General features: G+C 42.9%; 1 protein-coding gene across 8 annotated transcripts in view; it reads right to left on the minus strand.

The window, feature by feature from the left end:
* CPQ (carboxypeptidase Q) overlaps positions 1-20,341 on the minus strand; it is a 398,816-nt gene that overhangs the window by 57,963 nt on the left and 320,512 nt on the right. For 5 of the 8 annotated variants that reach the window (XM_041769082.1, XM_041769085.1, XM_041769088.1 and 2 more), the window contains exon 8: positions 16,641-16,842. The exons of the other annotated variants lie outside the window; for them this stretch is intronic. In XM_041769082.1, the coding sequence (XP_041625016.1) occupies positions 16,641-16,842 (202 nt within the window). The remainder of the gene's footprint in view (positions 1-16,640; positions 16,843-20,341) is intronic. 8 annotated transcript variants of the gene reach the window in all.

Genomic DNA, 20,341 nt, shown 5'->3' on the forward strand with positions numbered 1-20,341 from the left:
AGAGTTTCCACTTAACACATGTTTTTTGGCGACTGATAGGATGGGAATCTTAGAAAAATGAAGGTTTGATAAATGAGGCATCCTGGTTAATTGTGCTAAACTGTTTAGTTGAAATTTTCATAAATAGATGCAACGGTTAAGAATTAGAAAACCTTTTCCTGATTCTCTCAAGAATAAAAGTAGGGGAGGGCTAGAAAGGAAATGGAAGAGAGAAGCACAAGATCATGTTGCCATGGGATACTTAAGCTGTACAGATCAGGCATTTGTGTGGTTATATTAGCAAAAATTGCAATAGAATTGGTACGAAGACCAGATGTTTAAAAATTTAAGAAAATGCATTCCTTTACTTCCGAGATACTCTCATCAATTTGCTCCCTGCATTTTAGTTGAAGTACCAATCTTTTGAACGATTTAAAGTCATACAGCTGACCTATGTCCGTGTTTCTTTGATATAGGCGAATTCTGCGCTCCCAAAAGGTAAAGGTTCACGAGTAAGTAGATGGCTTCTTTGTTCAAAACGTCCCTGTTTTACATTGAAAGCAATTTTTAACTTCTGGAAATACATGGGCTTTTGGTTTATGGAATATTGACACTAGAAAAAGCCTAGAAAGGTAATTTCTCAATTTCTAGGTCAGAGAAGATGCATATTATTGTATGTGTGTGTGTAATAGATAACGCCCATGTAGCCCACAGTACATAGTCTGGAACTTGATTTTGCCCGTGAGAGTCAGAGTGCCGTCTGTGTCCTTGGCCATGAGCCAGTTGGCTTTTACACACTCACTCATATAATCCTCCCACCAACTCTTATCAACCCATAATCAATTTACTTTGGCTGAATAGGACCTGTAAAGAGGCCTCAAAAATCCCCAGAAGCATCATTTGACAAAGAAGAGCTAGTAATGCTATTCATATTTTACTTTTCTCCTCTTTACTTCCTCATCTGAAGTGCTGCACCGTGTCATGGTGAAGGGAGTCAGGGGCTTTCCTAAGTAATGCCCTTGAACCAGTAAAGCAGCAGGGTGATTCGCGGGAATGCCAGCAGCACCATCACTCACTCACGTAACCGCAGAGTAAGTGTGCTAAGGCCCGAAGGTCAGTGAATACCAGTAACACTTGTGTATCTTTGCAATGTTTCCTAGAATATTCAAGTCATCCTCTCTACAGGGTCTAAATACAGCGGAGCAGGTCATGGCAAGGCCTCTTCCGTTAATTCTGTATATATGAAACTGTTCCCCAACCCTAAAACTCCTTATTGAAGATCCAATGTGTGGAGTGTAACTGACTTTCAAAGACCTTATCACTCAGTAAATACATTCCACTCCTACAGTAGTCCTGTGAAATATTATTGCTTTTATTTTACAAATCAGGAAACTGAAGCTCTGAGAAATTGAAGAACTTGTCAAAAGCACGCTTGCTATATAAAGTGATGATGCTTGCTCCTCTTTCACACTTAGTGCTTCTCTGCCACAAGGGTTAAGGAAGTGGCTAGAACAATTCTTTTTTTTTTTTTTTTAAGATTTTCTCCATTTATTCTTGAGAAACACAGCGAGAGAGTGAGGCAGAGACACAGGCAGAGGGAGAAGCAGGCTCCATGCAGGGAGCCCCATGCAGGACTCGATCCCAGGTCTCCAGGATCACACCCTGGGCCAAAGGCAGACGCTCAACCGCTGAGCCACCCAGGCGTCCCTAGAACAATTCAAATGTTAAGGGGATCTCTGTTTTTTTTTGTGATTGTTCTTCCTCACTGCCTTCTTCCTGGATAACATGTACAGTAAAGTAGCTGTAGAGTATGTTCCCATAAATGACTGCCGAGTTTTCCTACTCCTGCAGGTAAGGAGAGACGGAGCAGCGGGAGTGGGAGGAAAGAACATGTCAGGTATCAGGTAATGCAGACTGCTGGGAGTGTGACATCAGGTTATCCAACTCTTCCCCTGCCTGCCAGCCAGAGCATCCCACATAAACCGGAGCAGAGAGGCTAAGGGATGCTCCTGTGGCCCTAAAAACATCTTAGCAGTGACTATTATGCAAGGTCATGAAGTGCAGAGAGGCTGGGTGTTTTAAACTCCAGGTACTTCTTTACTGCTTCTGGGCCTTACTGTCGTTCTTTCCTCCTTGTTGGATGATAGATCCTAGGATGGCAGAGGTTTTGTGCATTTTATATCATTTGAATCATGTCTCAATGGTGAAAATGAAGGTGGCTACTGTGCTCATCTGCACTTTGCCCTTCTCTACGTTGTGAGGACTGTACATCTTGACCACAGGGAGGGATATAAGAGCCGGGACGGGTCACCGTGATCTTCCCAGCTGAGCTGAATATAATGAGTTACTCCTCTGCGCATACAAGGGTGTCAAGACAGAAGTCTTGACTTACGCGTGGTCATAGGTTAGCCCCCATAGGGACAGCTGGCTTGGGAGGATGAAGGCACCATGAAAGAAATTGGGATAAACACCAGAAACAAGGAATATGTGTCCTAACGGCATTCCAATGCTAAAATCCATCACACCAAATCCAACCCGACCCTTCTTGTGGCTTGCCTAAATTCCTCATTTTTGCTTTGGGTTGTCTAAGTTGGATTTCTGTCAGTTAGTACCGAAGAAGTCTAGACTAATATAGACATTTTGCTTTAATAGTTGAAATAATAATAGTGGCTTCTTGAGCATGAACTTTGTGCCAAGCATTTCACTTAGACGATCTTTATTTTTTTTCTTCAGTATAATCTCATGAGGCAGGTACTATTATTGCCATTTTATTTAGGAAGAAATTGAGGCTCCAAGAGGTTACATGACTTTCCTGAGGTTACACGGCGAGGGGGTGATAGAGCAAGGTTTGAATGCATTTCTACGTGGCTGCTAAATACGTGCTGTTAACGTCTCATGCTGTTTCATTCTTTAAAATGGTTCTCAATTCTGGCTGCATTTTGCAATCATCTGAGGAGCTTCTAAAACAGGTGTGCTCGTGCCCTCTCTTCAGGTTTCCAAGCTTGCACAAGTGCAGCAGGCACCATTCACACAGAACACAATGGGCTTGTGCTCTGGGAGGTTGGGGGGCCCCGGGGATGACTATGTTCTCAATGAATGGTGCTCCCTGGACTCGTGCAACTGATGTGGTCCTGCAGTCAGACCAATTACATCTGAATCTTTGGGAGTGGGGTCCCAGGTTGATAGGATTTTGAAAGATCCCCAGGTGATTTTAAAGTGCAGTCAAGGGTGTGAACCACAACTCTAACCTAAACACATATCTAGGATTGATGGGAGCTTTGACTGGGTCTACACTAGCACAAAATAAAAAATTAAAGCTTACCATGAAGCAATTACAGTGAATATGCCACGTGACCACAATTATCAGGATATCTCAGATAAAATCTTCTGTCAGGAATAGGAAACAATGACCCCTCTGGACAACAGATCTATTTATGTACAGCAGTTTGTAGTATGGGGCTCACTAAGAAAATTAAAGTGATATTTATAAATATCTTCATTCTTATATATGACATCCACAACAATTAATGGACCACCTCTTCAAAAGTATGGATTTTGTAAAGTTGTGTCTAGCAAATATTTTCATGTAGGTTTAAACTTTCCATAACCGGATAGTTTTGGATATTAATGAAGGCCATGCCCTTTCTCTACATAATGCTCTGTTCTCTCACCTGCCCAGAGACTATTTCAGTTAACACAACAAAGAGAAAGAAAGAAAGAAGAAAGAAAGAAAGAAAGAAAGAAAGAAAGAAAGAAAGAAAGAAAGAAAGAGAAAGAAAGGAAGGAGGAAGGAAGGAGAGGGGGAAGAGAGAAAGGGAAGAAGGGAGGAAAGGGAAAAGGAAGGAAGGAAAAGAAGGAAGGAAGAGAGGGAGGGAGAGAGGAAGGAAGGAAGGAAGGAAGGAAGGAAAGAAGGAAGGAAGGAAGGAACTCAGAGGACATACTTCATAACTAGTCCTAAATAGGCAATAGCTCACTCAGATCTCAAAAGGTCCATAAGTAATAGATTTCACAGAGCTTAACTATATTTGATTTCTGCGTTATGAACTGGAAGGACGATTAAGATAGCAAATGTCATATTATGAAAGAAACTTCAGTTACCATGAATTGTGCAATCTTACACTCATAAAAACAGCATAATAGGGAGACTTAATTCACTGTTAGAAATCCCCATGAGGGGAATGTATGAGAATATTAGGCTAGCTGGTTGTTTTTTAACTTTAACCGAGCAATGGAGGATCTTAAGCCAACAAAGTACCTGAACTAAGGCGTCTATTGTATACAATTGCATACAATTGAGATAGAACTCATTTCCAGGGTAAAAAGTCCTTATCCAAGTCTGAATTCAATTTTATTCAAATCTCTTGAATTGTGATATTTTTTCCTATTGTTTCCATAATTGCGGACCTATTAATCAAATTGATAAACGTACTTCTAGCAGAGCTCTTATAAGAAATTGATGAGCTCTCACAATAGTCTAATTCTTCCTTGACTCCAAGTATGTCCACTTACAGTCAGACTTCATTGTTGGTATTGAGCCATCCAGGGCTGCCAGTGCCAATCATGGTGCACTTTCATGTGACTATTGTACATCTCTCCAACTGGAAGGCTTAATTTGGCAGAATGTCAAGTAGCAGAACATAGAAAATAATTTCAACTTTAGCAAGAAATTGCTAGAAGACGTGCAGACCAACCCGTTAGATGTGTGATCTATGAAGCTAGGTTTTGCCTTGAGCCTCTCAAAGGAGAAGATGTGGATTATAGGGAACCTGCCCGGTGGCAGGGATTGGGCCTCATGGTGTCTCACTTCTGGCTGTCCTGAAGCCTCAGAATGGCATTCAGGTCCCAGCTACAGTCCTAGGCACCTTTTCAGTTTTCACTCTATTTCCTTAAATTAAGCTAAACTTGAGCCAAAACAGACTCGTTATCATTTCAAGAACCCTTTGCACTTTTTAACCTACATAATTTTATCTTCATCTTTTCACATGGAATGTAGTCCCTCTCCATCCAACAAAACTCTATCCTTTCTTGAAATTCAGGCAAATTGTCACTTCTTTGGTGAATGCCCCACAGGACTTAATGTCTCTTTTGCCTGAAGTTCCATTGTACTTTGTTCTTCTTGCGTCTAAACTCTCCACTAACTCCTTAACGAGAGGGAGTGTACCTTATATATAACATTGCGATAAGATGGACCAAAATGTTAATTCTGGCTTTTCCACTTAATGGCTTAGTCACTCTGGACAAAGGAAACCCCCCTTAGCTCCAACTATCTCATCTGAAAATTGGTTACAGAATAATAATGTATACTTTAGAAGATTCTTATAAAATTATGTGAGATAATGTATGTAAATCAGCTAGAATAACACTTGAGACATAGCAGACACTCAATACATATTAAATTCCCTCTTTATTCCTCTTGCCTGAATGTCATATAGTATTTATTAGGTATCTCTTGAATGAATGAATTAATGAAATTGTCAAACTGTCTGAGTCAGGTCTAAGGAGAAGGAATAGGCAAGAGGATACTCTCAGGATTCAATGACAACACTCAAAGCAATTATTTTAGTCTCATAATCATTCCTATCTGTAACCTCCTTCCTGATTTATAAAGAAAGATCATAAATAGGCATTTAAACATTTTGGAGGGATCCCTGGGTGGCGCAACGGTTTGGCGCCTGCCTTTGGCCCAGGGCACGATCCTGGAGACCCGGGATCGAATCCCACATCAGGCTCCCGGTGCATGGAGCCTGCTTCTTCCTCAGCCTGTGTCTCTGCCTCTCTCTCTCTCTCTCTCTCTGTGACTATCATAAATAAATTAAAAAAAAAAATTAAAAAAAAAAGAAAAAAAAATAAACATTTTGGAAATCAGTAATATGGAGTTTTAAAACAAAAATATGAAACATGGAAATGATATCACATTAAGAGTAATTTGTATTACAGGTTAATAGAAATTTGTCCATCTCTAGTAGAATATACATACTAAAGACAAATAATAATATAATAAACTTCTTTCAATAATCATGCTGTTGCTGGTTGTATGGTACTGTTATTCTGCAACTACTGCATGTGAGTTGCAGGATAAAGCAAATGAGTGGTTATGCTTTTGCACTAAGCAGCAGAAATTTTGGCAAGAGCAAAGGAGAAATGCGTATCACATCAGTGAGGTAAGGTACAGCTCTATAGTCCTGAACTTGACTTGAAAATATCATATAATTCATAATATACTTTTTCTTAGAGAAACAATATACATATTTCTTAGTTCTATCCACTGAAAAGACCTAGGAACAATGACCAACCCACTAACAATAAGTACACTTAATGTTCAGACTTGTGGCCTCTACATACCATAACATAGTAGAAAAAATTAGGCTTTTTGGAAAAAGAGCTGATTTCAGATCTGGGGAAGGAAATATAAAAGATGGCCTGGAACATTTTGTCACATCACATTTTGTCATATCACAAAGCTTCCATCCTAGGAGTTCCCACAGTCGTCACAAAGCTAGACTACATCGGTGACTATCACAGTTGCATTAGGAGGACTCAGGAACCAGCTTAAAAAGGTTCTGGCTGGCCAGAGTTAGTATAATTTGAGCATAAAATAAGAATAATTATTGCAGGAATAGAATGAAGCACATGGAAATAAAAATTATTTCCTAAAAATACTTTAATAAAAAGTAGTACCTAAAAAGTATTCTTGCCAGGAAAAAAAAAGTAAAATTCAAATTTGAATCAGATCAAGCCTCTAGATTTAACTACCAATTCACAGGAAATATAAGGCAGAGTGAAAACATGTTAAATGATTCCATGGGAATGGAGTTAGCTAAACCCAGACTACAGGAAATCCCAGGGGACAAATTATTTGGTTTCTGTAGCAAATAAGCAGCAAGAAAGAGAAAGGATGAAGGTAAAACCTATGGATTAAAAAAAGACTTAAGAGACACCAACCACATCAAGTGATTGCACTGTTTAAACCTTATTGGAATCCTGGTTTAAATTAAAAAAAAAAACTGTTGGAGGAAAACAGTTTGAAGACAACTGGAAACATTTGAAAACTGGCCCTATATTGACTATGATATTAAGAAATTATGGTAAAATATTTTTAGGAGGGAAAATAGTATTTCACACACATCCTTACCTTTTAGGTATAGAAATTAAAATATTTACAAATGAAATAATATACAGTCAAGCATTTGCTTCGAAATAATCTAGGTGTAGGACGTTGACAGGGGTATGGATGAAATATTACTGCCCGTGAATGAAGAATTCCTGATGTGATGAATACATGGGCAGTCATCACATTATTCTACTTTTGTACGTGTCTGAAATTTTCTATAATACCTTTTTTAAATCGTGCTTTAAAATCATCTAATATACCAGACCGCTCTGAATTTTACAGTCTCTAACACTTAAAGTAGGGACAAAGTTCATGTAGCTAAGAAGGAAACATATTTTGAAGTCCTAGTTCCCTCTACTCTCCTGGCTCTATGAAACTGTATGAAAATGCAGTTTTAGGGTTGTTGTTTTTTTTTTCTCCTCAGAAAATTTCAGTGCAGCTCTATTCAGTTTTCCATGAGGAAGTCTTCCTCCTCATTTCTATGATTATTAAGTACACCAATCCAGTCAGTCCTTGATGGTGAGCATCATGAGAAAAGGGGCCTCATCTCATTGTTGTATCCCCTATAATTTATATAGAATATAGCTACCTGTTGAATGAAATGTTACATAGGAGTCAGTTAAAGTGTCTGTGAAGTATTAAGTGAAATTGGTGGAAAGTCAAACACATGGGATGGGGAATCCAGAAGAACTAACCTTGAGACTCTGAAAGGGGCAGTTAGAGAAGTGAGACTTTTCTAGGCCGCATCATTAGAGGACATGGGAAACAGCTGATAGAGAAATTTAAATCATTGTGTTTTGGGGGTCATTATAATACAGAAAATGGAGCAATAATTTAGTTCTCCTCTAATTTTCTAAAGTAATGGGTTCTAACCCTGTGCTGTTCCTCAAGTTGCTTTCTCACTCCCAATCCTCCCACCGAGCCTGCTGCTGATGTGTTGATGGGTTATCTGCCAGCAGGAACCATAGGGACTCTCTTCCTAAACACTGTTCTCATCAACCCCCTCCTCTGCTGAAGACTTCTGATGGCTCTGCATCAGCTACAAGAGGTTTTTTTCACCTGAAATTTATGCCACTTCTTCATTTGGCCCAGAGATACTCAACCGTTCTTACCAACCACTGCCCTCCAAGATGGATCCTGTGCTCAGGGAAGTTATTCTCCTTCTCCTCCCCAGTGGGGACATCTGCTTTTGTTCATACTATTTCTGTCACCAGAACTGCACCTCTCTACCCCTTCCGTACATTCTGATACTAGTTGGTCTTCAGTATCCAGCTTAAGCTTACCCTTCCAGGTCTTTCCTGTCTTCCATTTTAGGAGCTGCTACAGTTTATTCTGCATGTATAATTCATCCTGGTGCTAGACTAAAAACTCTTACTGTGACTTAACTTTTCTTGTACTCCTCTTTAAATCAATACATCTCGTCAGCAAGCATTTGCGTCAGGTAATAATGAGTATTGTGGGTATATAAGCAGGAATAAAAAATACTCTCTTGGTCCTCTATCCAGTTAAGGAGACAACGTACAAAGTATATTAATTATAACGTGAAAATGTATGTTTTAAATAGCAGCTCACGGCAACAATGGAAGAGGCTTCATGAAGCAGAGCACGACTGACTGCCCAATGGTATAAACAATGCCTTCTTCTCCCCCAAGGCTGTAGTCCGTGGTACTAAAGGGCATGAGCCAGGTCTGCAATGGTCAAGGTGGTCAATGGTTTCTATGGAGCTGAAGCAGGCCTACTGTCAGGGAGAGCAGGACAAGCTATTCGTTGCTGTGATGAGCAATTTCCCATAGTGTGCTATCGATATGGATGATGTACATTCCTACCTAGCATGTGGCAGTTAGAGCTCCGACTCACCTGAGTTAGAGGTAAAAGGCAGCCACCTGCTCTAATTCCTTGTATTACCCTTCTCTCTTTCTAATGTTTCTTCGTTCTTTCTTTCTTTTGCCTGTCTCTTCCCACTTTCCTCTTTCCCTCCCCCACCTTCTACAGCATAAACTCTACAAGAACAAGAAGTCTACTAAATTTTTTCATCTCCATCCACAGGGTCTAGAGCACCTGGTTTCTGCGAGGCCCTCAAGACATGCTTGTCGATGGGATGAAACTGCCCACCTACTTAGATGAAGGCTGCAGTCACAAACCAGACAGTGCCCTTTTCATGTACCCAGTGGGGTGGGGTCTGCTCACCATGCAGCAATGATCTCTCTAGACATTACTGGCATGGAGTGTTTTCACCATAAAGGAGGCATCTTTTAATTAGGGACAGCTGTGCTGCACTATTCCAGCTGGTGACTGGGAAACATATGAGTCCTGCGTCCAGACCTCCAATTTACTTTACATTTCCATTCCTGCTCCTGTCCTGATCTTCTCCCTTTCTTGCAACATGTTAGAATAAAGGCCTTTGGAAATGTAGAAATGGAAAGTTTTAATTCAGTTCTGTCTAATGTCATATGGGGTATTAGACAGAAATAAGCAAGATGGAAAATATGTGAAATTCTGAGTAATCTGCATATTTGGTACTTCAGTACGGAGCCTGAACTATCATAAAAAGATGAAAGAAACCAAAGTGTGATTTTAAAAACAATTCAATGTGTGAGGAAAGAGGATGGCTCAATGAAGCAAAGTTCCTACTAAAATAATTCTAACTTATGGTTATGGTTTAGGGTTTATAAAGGTTTCACATTATCTTACTCCTCCTACAATACCTAAACCCTATGTATTTAGTGTTTGATTCATGGGCATTTTGTCGAGGGCCAGGTACTTCTTTTTGGGTCTGGGAATTCTGAGGAATTCACAGTAACTGCAAGAAAACGCTAAGTGCCATGAGGTGAGGGCATTATGGGAGCAGACCCGAAGTACACCTGCTGGATTTGTAGGGGTCAAGGAAGGCTTGTGAGAGGAGAACAAGCTGCTGAATCACACATGAGTAGGAATTAGCTGTTGAAGAAGACAAAACGGGGTCTAATGGCAAGGAAGTGTGAGAGTGCAGGGTGCTCTAGGAGCTTCAGTGAATGACACTTGTGTAAGGGATGAGCAGAAAGGAGCGGGGAGCCATGAGAGTGGAAGCTGCACACCAGCCAGAGAGCAGAACAAAAAAGGCCTTGAATGCCATGCTAGGAAAAGACATGATACGCTAAAGACAGTGGGGTGGACATAGAAGAATTTTAAGCAAGAAGCAGAGGTAATCTGATGCTGCAGCTATTCTTAGTTGTTTACCAGTAGAAATCCTCCTCTTCTTCCTAAGGAATCCCGACTTTTCTCATATATCAGGAGACTACATGTTCAATGGTGACTGGGCACCACTGTAGGTCCAGAAAGTAAAATTTGGTCAATATAAGCCATTGTGGGTAGTTGCACTCCATTGCCACTGCCTGGTTTAGCCACGGGCAAGTTTTACAATCTTGGCCAATGAAGACTATGGAAAAATCTGCTTTGCAGCTTCTGAGCGAGATTGTATCACGATTAAAAAGATAAACCGGTTACGGGTATTCTCTCTTTCACTGTTGCACAATGTGTCAGAACTTGTTGCTCAGAACAACTGCAGCTGTCTTGGGACCAGGAGGGGACAAGCCTGAAGACACAGGTCAACATGCTGAGGATGGCCAGGTGGAGGGATGTGAAGGACCAAGGTCCTTGATGTGGAGCTAAGTCAAATTTTCTGTGACCACCCCACTCCAGAGCTCTTTTTAAGTGACTTTAAAATTCTCTTTACTGCCATTCCAAGTTGGGTCTTCTGTTTTATTCTACAGGCAAAAACCACCCAACTGATAGACCTATTTTCAATTTAGAAAGTTCATTTTGGAAGTGGTGCGCCAGTTAGACCGAGGGGACTAAGAATGCAGGTTGGGGTGGGAGTAGGAAGCTGCCATCGGAAAATCAGTGAGTACTGCTGATGCAAGGTCTGTGGGTGGAGGGGAGTGAAAAGGTTTAATAAATAAATAAAATTGGGATACCTGGGTGGCTCAGCGGTGGAGCATCTGCCTTCGGCTCAGGTCATGATCCTGGAGTTTCAGGATCAGGTCCCACATAGGGTCCCTGCATGGAGCCTGCTTCTCCCTCTGCCTATGTCTCTGCCTCTCTCTGTGTCTCTCATGAATAAATAAATAAAATCTTTTAATAAAAAAAGGAATAAGTGAAATTCAGAGTAAATGGGACTTAGAGACCATTTTGATGTATGCTCTAGATGCCTGTGTGGTTTCTGGAAGGCAGTGCCAGTCAGTAGGAGGAGGGACGCATATTGAGGCCTGGTGGTTACCATACCTGCTTTGCATATAAGGTAACCAAGTCTCATCACCAGAATGTATAGTTTGTGAGAGTATAGATCTTGTTTGTCTTCTTTACTATCGATTCCCTAGTGTCGTACAGCAGAGACATAGTAAGGATGCTTAATAATAAATGAGTACAGACATACAGACAGCCACCAGACACACAAAAAGATGCTCAACATCACTCCCCATCAGGGAAATAGCAAGTCAAAACCACAATGAGATACCACCTCACACTCGTCAGAGTAGCTAGTATCAAAAAGACAAGAAATAACAAATGTTGATAAGGATGTGGAAAAAAAGGAATCCTTGTGCACCGCTGGTGAGAATGGAAACTGCTGCAGCCACCGTGAAAAATGGTATGGAGTTTCCTCAGAAAATCAAAAAAATAGAAATACCGTATGATCCACTGACTCTGCTACTGGGTATTTATGCAAAGAAAATGAAGACGCAAATTCAAAAAGATAAATGCACCCCTACGTTTATTGCAGTGTTATCTGCAGTAGCCAAGATATGGAAGCAACCTAAGTGCCCATCGCCCATCGATAGATAAGTGGATGAAGATGTACACCCCGGCTCTGCCCTGCCCCGCGTACAATGGAATACTAGTCATTCATAAAAAAAGAATGAGGTCTTGTCATCTGCAACCACATGGATGGATCTAGAGAGCATCATGGTAAGTGAAATAAGTCAGACAGAGAAAGACACATACCAAACATATGTGTCTACATACCTACTCGTATGTGAAATCTAAAAAAAAAAAAAAAAAAGAGAAGAAGAAATAAAGCAGAAACAGGCTCATAATATAGAGAACAAACTGGTTGCCAGAGGGAAGGGGGTTGGAAGAATGGGAAAAATGGGTGGAGGGGGATGGGAGGTGTGGGCTTACAGTTACGGAGGGAGCAGCTCATGGAGATGGGAGGTGCAGCACAGCAAACACCACCGACGGTAATGTAATGGACGTGTGTGGGGACAACCTCACCGTGGTGTAGTGACGTGGTGGTGGGCACAGCATGGCACACAGACCTGCTAAATTACTATGTTGCACGCCTGTGCCCTTGAAACCAACGCAACATGTGTCAAATATACTTCCATCTAAAAAAAATAAAATAAAATAAATGAATGTGGCTGAGAAAAATTAGATCATTTGCCTAAGATAGCACATGCGGTTAGCAGTCATAAAGCCAAAAAACACACATTCTTTCCAGCACACTGTCCAGCACATGCCAACAATATTAGGAAACGGTTGACCTTCAGTTCTGAAGCAGACGAGGAAACTCTTATTGGCAGATATGGAATAAGGGTGGGTCCACTTCCTTAGTTCATGTTAAGAGAGTGTCTCATTTTTTTTATTAATGTATATTTTATAGAAGAGTTTCTAAAGAAAGAAGATGTTCAAGAAGGATGCATGTGAGGACTTGGGGAAAGCACGGATTAGAGCTCATTACTGACATTTTCAGACTGAAACAGACTCCTCCCACTCTAACCTGGACTCCAGAATTAGGGAATCAGGCTAAACATTAGGATATAAAGCCTGTCTGCTACCTGGAGTTTTCCACTAGAGACTAACCCAAATCCCTCTTAAAGTAGTCCTGTTCGTGTTGTCTTTGAAAAAGTCGGAACAGCCATTTACCATTTTATGTAGGAGAATCATTAAATTACTAGAAGATCAACATCCTCTTTCAGTTTTTATTCCTTTAAGGGAAATAATCCTAACTCTTCTAGGTTTATATCATTCTTCTAACATTCTTTCTACTTTTGTATCTCTTCTCTCAGCATCCTTTATTTTGTCCACAATCCCAAGATAAGGAACCCAAAGCTTCTTTGGGAAACGATTATTTCTGTGTTTTTGTTTTCTCCTCTCATGTCAGATTTACAAGAATTTAAATGTTTCCCAAAGTTAAACTAAGAACTACAGAGGAGGCAAAGTAGAAACTATTGAACTTCACCTCAAAGAATTGCTCACTGGGCATGCCTAGTAATCCAAGAACAATATTAGTGTGTGACTCAAATGTCAGATTGTGGGATACAGGAGTGTTTTGGAAATTTAGAAAAGCAATAGAGTGCCATGGGCTGTTAAGGAAAGTCCCATGAACACGGATGAATAGAGAATGAGCCTTAAGAGCACCGAGGATTTGAAGGGAAAGAATTAGAAGGAATATAGAAGAAAGCGACAATGGGAGCAGGTCGGAGTATAAAAATATCTAAACAGGGAGTTTATATGGAAAATACATCTAAGACACTTTCTTTTAAAAAGCATCTTCCATCCAAAGCCTTATACTTATGTTGATAGTTACCATGTCCGTATGGACATTGTCTAGATGGATGAAGGACAGCATCTCTCCTCTTCAAAGATAAAATTTTCATGAATCAATGTGCTTGGCTTCTATAATTAATGGAAATCACATTGAATGTTAATTCTGTGTTCTTAATTAGTATTTCACTATTGAGGACACATGGAACATGAAAAAAACTGGGGACCAGCCATCAGGCTACGGAAATTTTGTAGGTCTATTAGGACATGATAAGGGCTCAAAAAAACAAAAAACAAAAACAAAAAACCCAAAAAACAAAAACAAACAAACAAAAAAGATAAGAGCTCAATAAACATTTACTGAATCAATGGAGGAATGAAAGAAAAAGAGAAAGAGGAAAGATGGAATCTTGGAACATTATTTCTCATTAATTTTTTGAAAAGTTAGGTGAAAAAAATTATGTAAATCATACTTAGTATTTCGAATTCCATCTCTAGGTTTAGGTTACTACAACTTGCCGGGTTCTCAGGAACACAGGGTATACAGCTGGCAGATTTTTATTTTCTTTCTCTAATTAACTATGGTTCTTCACCTTTTTTCTAAAGTTCTCGAAATTTTCAATAGGCAACAAGAGATACAACGTAAGCAGTTCCATTATTTCTTCTAGAAACAGCCCACATTTGAAATATCAGAAGATAGCTCAATGGGAATAGGGGAAGACAGTGATAATTTGTCTCTATCTTGTAGATCCTAAAAGACATGGAAAAGAATTCCGAGAAACATTAGCTGCAGTCTAAGTGACCCACTCCTCATCGGCAGAGGTACGGAGGGGAGTGCAATAAAGAATGTAAGAAGTTATTTGCAATAATAAACTCCTTTCCCCAGGGGTAAATTTTTCTGGAGAAGGAATGTACTGAAATCCTTTGCATAAGCAAGAGCTGAGTAAGACAAACATTTCAGACACTGCCGTAGATAGGGAAGGCCATCTCGGCATTCCAGACTCGCCTGCGTTGTTGCACATTGTGGGAAAAGGGCCACCAGCCTTGAAAACAGAGTGGCCTGTTCTCAGGGTAAGTTCTGGAGCAGGATGGCCTTGGCTAAGCTACTTAGCCCCTCTGAGTCCGATTCTTCAACTGCGAAACAGGGATCATCGTACCTTCCTCTTAGGATGGTGGTTGTATGGAGAATAAAGAGCGTCTGCCAAAGCCTCACAGAGCGCCTGATGAGTAAAGGGAACCCAGTAAACGGTAACTTGCATTAATTCTCTAGAAACCACAATGGGGCTCAGATTCCTCACTTCACTCCGTTCGCTGGTGATCAGACGTGTCCCCACCTTGGCAAGAGGGAAAAGGCCCCCTTACCTTTGTGAAGGGAATCAAACAAACCTGTTAATTCCAAACAGAATCATTCTTATGAAAATCTACAAGAAAGGAATAAGTCTAGAGCAAATTCTCAATTACCCAATGCAGCAGAAGGCAGCAATCCCTGGGAGCAGGGAGTACCAGGCCCTTTGTTCCACTTCTGTTTTGGGTTTCAGCTCTTCCTTGCCCCCACCCCCAGCCCCGCCTCCCACCTCACTCCAGTTCACCCACAATCTGTCAGTCTTTTCCTCACATCCACCACCCCGCAAACTAACTCAGATTTTCCCAGTTTTTAAGAAGACTCCTATTGAAAATCTTTAGACTCAGGAAAAATCTAGAATTCAAATCATCCCAACAACTTAAAAGGGCAGATTCTCTCCCCTTAGACCTTGATCATGATTAAAAATGACAGCTATGTAAGGAGTCTCCAATCTGTCCAGATGATGCACAGCGCCATAAATGCACACGCCGTTTCAAGATATTTCAGTGTGGCTAAAGTATACACACACCACTGAAGAGAATCAAGGTCCTTGTATTAGAATAAAGAAAAGCTCCTTCTATTTTTAGTTATGAAACATTATTATAAACCTTAAAACCTCAAATGTGCTTTTAAAAAAAATCTATATCTCAAGAATAAGCTTTTTAAAGATCTTAAGTCCGTGCAGTGCGCTATTGAAATCCACTTTGAGGACTGGGGAAGGGGGACAGTGGGAGTGGGGTGGATCTAGGGAGAGATAGTTGGGTTTTTTGGTTTTCATTTGTTTGTTTGTCTTTTGTTTTCAAACCTGTGAAATGTTTTATAGCCACAGAAATGGTTTTGGAAACAATGACGCTAAAACTATTGAAAAGTTGGACTTCTGGACTTCCTGTTGGCATAGACAAATACAGAAAAATCTACAAATAGATCCTCTAACAAAGCTTTCGATTATGGATATAATGAGGGAACAACTTCAGGTCACAGACGCTTGCTACCATCAATGACCCCTTCCTGTGGCCAGTCTAGGGCAAACTGGTGAAGTGGTATAAGTTTGTCTTCTGTGACTTCCCGAGGCCTACTCCTATTCCGTAAGTTCACTCCTGCCCAGGATTTGTCTTTAAAATATCAACCCAATAAATCACCAATCAGGGGGAATTAGTTTCTGTCCAAACTCTTACAAGAGTCCACGTTAAGAAACAAATGATTAGTAGGAAGCACCCAACCCTCAAAGAATAAAGCTCTGTCGGTAAAACCTCAGATACCGTGGGATTTAGGTAGGGGATTATTTGGGTCAGAGATTTCCTAGCACAGAACCAAAACTGGAATCATATCAGTAGTAATAATTGCCTTGTACTCTATTTCTCAAATTTTGGTCATGGGATCACCATTTAGATACCTGTTAAAAAGAAAATAACCAAAAAACAAGAACAGATTGCAGGCCCTATCCTGGAATCATTAAAGCGGAATTTCTGGGAGTGAGGAACTTATGATTCAGAAAAAAACAAGTAGGTTAACAAACACAAACGAATATTATTATTCCAAGTCTAGAAACCATCCGATTATGCTTTATGGACCAAGCCTAGGGTTTCCGTGCGGTAAGAGGCCTACTGGTACTGCCGGCCGTGTTGGAACCGTGTAGTTTTGGACCAGTAGCAGTACCTGAAGAACACCACCTTCGTCTCTTGGTCTTACCAGGCACTCCGGCTTGGATCCAGAAGTTAATGTCTGTCCCTTCTCCGGCCCTGAAGACCCGCGTGACGTTGACAGGCTGCAGCAGGCGCATGACCTCCTCCACGATGGCCCTGGCCTTGTCGCTGCCCGTGAACTGCAGCCCAGAGGGCAGGAAGGTTCCCAGGTCAGACTCCATCACCAGGCTGTAGTTGGAGATGTTGGCCTACGCGCAAGAGAGAAGCGTTACCTGCCGCTGCCTTCTCCCCGGGACCGCCCAGCGGCGGCCAGTGGACGCCGTCTCCTGCCCTTCCTGCCCCCCCTGCCCCTGCCCCTGCCCCAGGTCTGCTCTGCGTATCAGCTGAGCCCTCGGACATGCGCGATTACTCCATCTGCCACCTGCCACACTCGAGTCGACTTGGAAGGATTTAAAAAAAATATGATGAAAGGAAATATAAAGCCTCGTGTTGCAGTCACTCGGTTATTCATGCGAATGCGGGGTCCGATCCCTCCTCCGGGGCAGGTATCTCCACACGGCGTCCGCCAAGCTCGGACAGACGGAGGGACGCCCCGAGGACCGGTTTCTCTCTGCCTCTTTCCTCTAATAGGTATTTGATCTTATTCGAATCATGAGCTCTGCTGAGGCTTAAAGGCATCCAACTGACAGGTTGGTCTTGGGTTCCTGAGGCTGTGGTTCCTCCATCTGTTGGCTCTCCAGGGACGGAGTTAACAGGACCACGCGTGAACCTCCATGCTCTCTGGTGCGCAGCCACGGCTGCAACCCTGGCAACAGTCAGGCCGCTGGCTTGGAAACTCCTTCCAGATGCAGAGAGAGCCCGTGGGGCCCTCACGTCGCTCGACGGCCCTGCGAGGGCCAGGGTGCAGGCCGCCGCCTGCCCGCCACGGGGCTGCACGACTAGCAGCCACACGGCCCTGGGCTCACAAGTGTCGGGCCTAACCACCTGTTTCCCAGGACGCCATTAGCGTCTCCACCGCTGATCAACTACCACTGACAACCACCTGGGTGAGTTACTCCCATGCTATCCTCAACAGCGCTGCTAGTCATTCCCTATTCCTCAGCTGGCAAAGTCAACAGTAACATGCATACGGGGCTTCTAGAAAACTCTCGCATTTGCAATCTCCTTTTATCTGCTCTGTAACCCGTGAAGTACACAAAGCAGTTCTACGGTTGATGCTGTTTTACAGAAAAGGACTGAAGATGAGAGGTCAAGGGATTGTAAGCAAAGTTTGCAAATGGTAGAGCTGGGGTGTGGGATCGGGTGCTCTCCAGGACTCCAGGCTGTACCTGCAGAAGGGTAGGTGCAGCCTGTTACAGATTCAAATGAGTTTCCACTTACATAACAATTTGAGGGTTGCTTTTCTTTTTTTCTAGGGCAGATTCCTTTTCACCGTGATCTCGCAACCCTCTGTGGAAGCGCACTGCTGTTACAAGGACAAGAACAGTGCCTGATTCTAAAGGAGGACGTTGCCGGCTTTTATGGGACCTACAGGGTGGCCCCCGGAAGCCAACGTGTTGTTGCTGCTGTTTTGTTTCTTTTTTAAATAAATTTATTTTTTATTGGTGTTCAATTTGCCAACATACAGAGTAACACCCAGTGCTCATCCCATCAAGGGCCCCCCTCAGTGGACGGAGACAGTTCACCAAGCAGACACCGTCTCATATCTGCACTCTCATGTCTAAGGGGTTTCTGTCTTCACGGCGATCTTCAGAGAAAGACCTGAGGCCTGTCATCTCAGCTTCCAGCTGGGGCTACTGAACAACAGCAGCAGCACCTGAGCTAATAATATGCCGAATATTTGCATCTATGTCTCATGTTCAGGGCTCGTGGTGCGAGGTCAGCGAGCTGCCAGCTTCTGGCAGTCCTAACCTTCTCCCCTTATAGGCCCTGCTGCTCCCGACCCCACTCTATCACCTGCACAGAGAATAGAAACACAGTATCTGCAAACGAAAACACAAGCGGATCATCTTCTAGGTGAGGGTTTCCATCCTTCAGGCCGATCCCATCCTTCTAACGAGAGAATTAGAGGAAGCGCCCTAATCTGGCGCCCTTTAGGTCCAGGTGGAGCTATGTAGGACTTTGGCTGTGAGAGCAGCCCGGGGAACATGGCCCCGGAGCTCTACTCCCCGCGGGGCTGGGCCGCACATCGGGGCAGTGACTAGCCTTCTTCCTCAGCACGAGGCCGGTCATCCTGGCCGGTGGCTCCTCCATCTGCACGATGGGACAAGCGCGCTTCACTGAAGCTCAGGTACTAAGCCTGTGCACGTGGAGCTTTGAGCACCTTCAAAGCAAAGACTTTTGTGGGCCAAAGTGGAAGTGGCTGCATGAGTTGAAGCTGCCGGGACCCCTCACATGTGCATTAGGGACTTCTTGGCCGTCTTCAACAGCAAGTGAGCAGATGTCCTAGGGACGGGGGCTCCACGCTTTGCAAACGCCCCCGTACAATGTCCCAGCACGTTGCCAGCAACACAGAGAATAAGGTACCCAAAGAAGCTCCTCAAGGAACCCACGGCAGCCGGAGACAGAGGGGATGGGTGGGCTTTGGGATTATTCAGAGCGGGATTGAGCCTCAGATGGATCAGTCATCGGCTGCGTCCTTCGTGCAGCTTATATATAACCTCCCAGCTTCTTCTCTACACAACAGGTGGGGTAGTGGTAGCCAGTGCCGAGGTGTGCCTCCCAGAGCCTCAGCCCTCAACCCCTCCGCTACCCGGCCTGCCATTGCTTCCTCCCAATTGTCAGGCCGCAGGTCCTCACCTTTAATTAAAAAAAAATACAGAGTCTGGGGCAGCTTGGGTGGCTCAACGGTGTAGCACTGCCTTAAGCCCAGGGCCTGATCCTGGAGACCCAGGATCGAGTCCCAGTCGGGCTCCTGCATGGAGCCTGCTTCTCCCTGTGCCTGTGTCTCTGCCTCTGTGTGTCTCTCATGAGTAAATAAATAAAATCTTAAAAAATAAATAAATAAAAATAAAAAAAAATTAAAAAAAAATACGGTCTGTAGTTTAATACACAGAGCTTCAAGTTACTTTTCACGATTCTAATACAAGGTTTCCTCAGGCAGAACTGATCATCCCTGGTCGTGACGTGACCTGATGAAGCAGAGGAGGAGTAAACAAAACAAAAGCAAAAAAGCAAACAACTCTTGCCCCACAATTTCCTTCCAAGTAGGAATAAAAAAGAAAAAACCCTAAAATAACAAAACATCTTTTCAAGCTGAATTAGACAGATGTGCAGATGTCAGTAACCCGGAGTTCTGGTGTAGGTGGAGACGTGTTTCATTTCTATGTGTGTAGAGTTTTATTAGCTGCTGCTGCCCTGATGGCAACACTGTATTGTTTTCTATTTATTTATAAACATCTCCATCTGTTCCCACTAAAGCACTAAGAAAACATGTCCGTGCCGCCGTGACTGTCGTTTGCAGAGTCCCTGTCTCACCGTTAGCACCTGCCCAAGGACTCGGACCCCGATGCCTCTGCACCAGGGCCCCGGAGCGAGTGAGCGGGTCACCACTGGGACGCCTGCCCCTCACCAACACCTGGTCCCCGCTGCACCACCAGCTGCTGGGGACGCACCGGGGTTGCTGGAGAAGCTGCTCATGGGCAGTGACAGGGCAGTGGAGCCCTGCTCACATCACCCAACTGTCTGGGCCCGCAGTGCTTGTCTCGCGTCCAGGGCGGGGAAGCCTGCTCCCAGGGCCTGGGGCCG

The sequence above is a fragment of the Vulpes lagopus genome, chromosome 9 (genome assembly GCF_018345385.1).
Source record: "Vulpes lagopus strain Blue_001 chromosome 9, ASM1834538v1, whole genome shotgun sequence".
NCBI lineage: Eukaryota > Metazoa > Chordata > Mammalia > Carnivora > Canidae > Vulpes > Vulpes lagopus.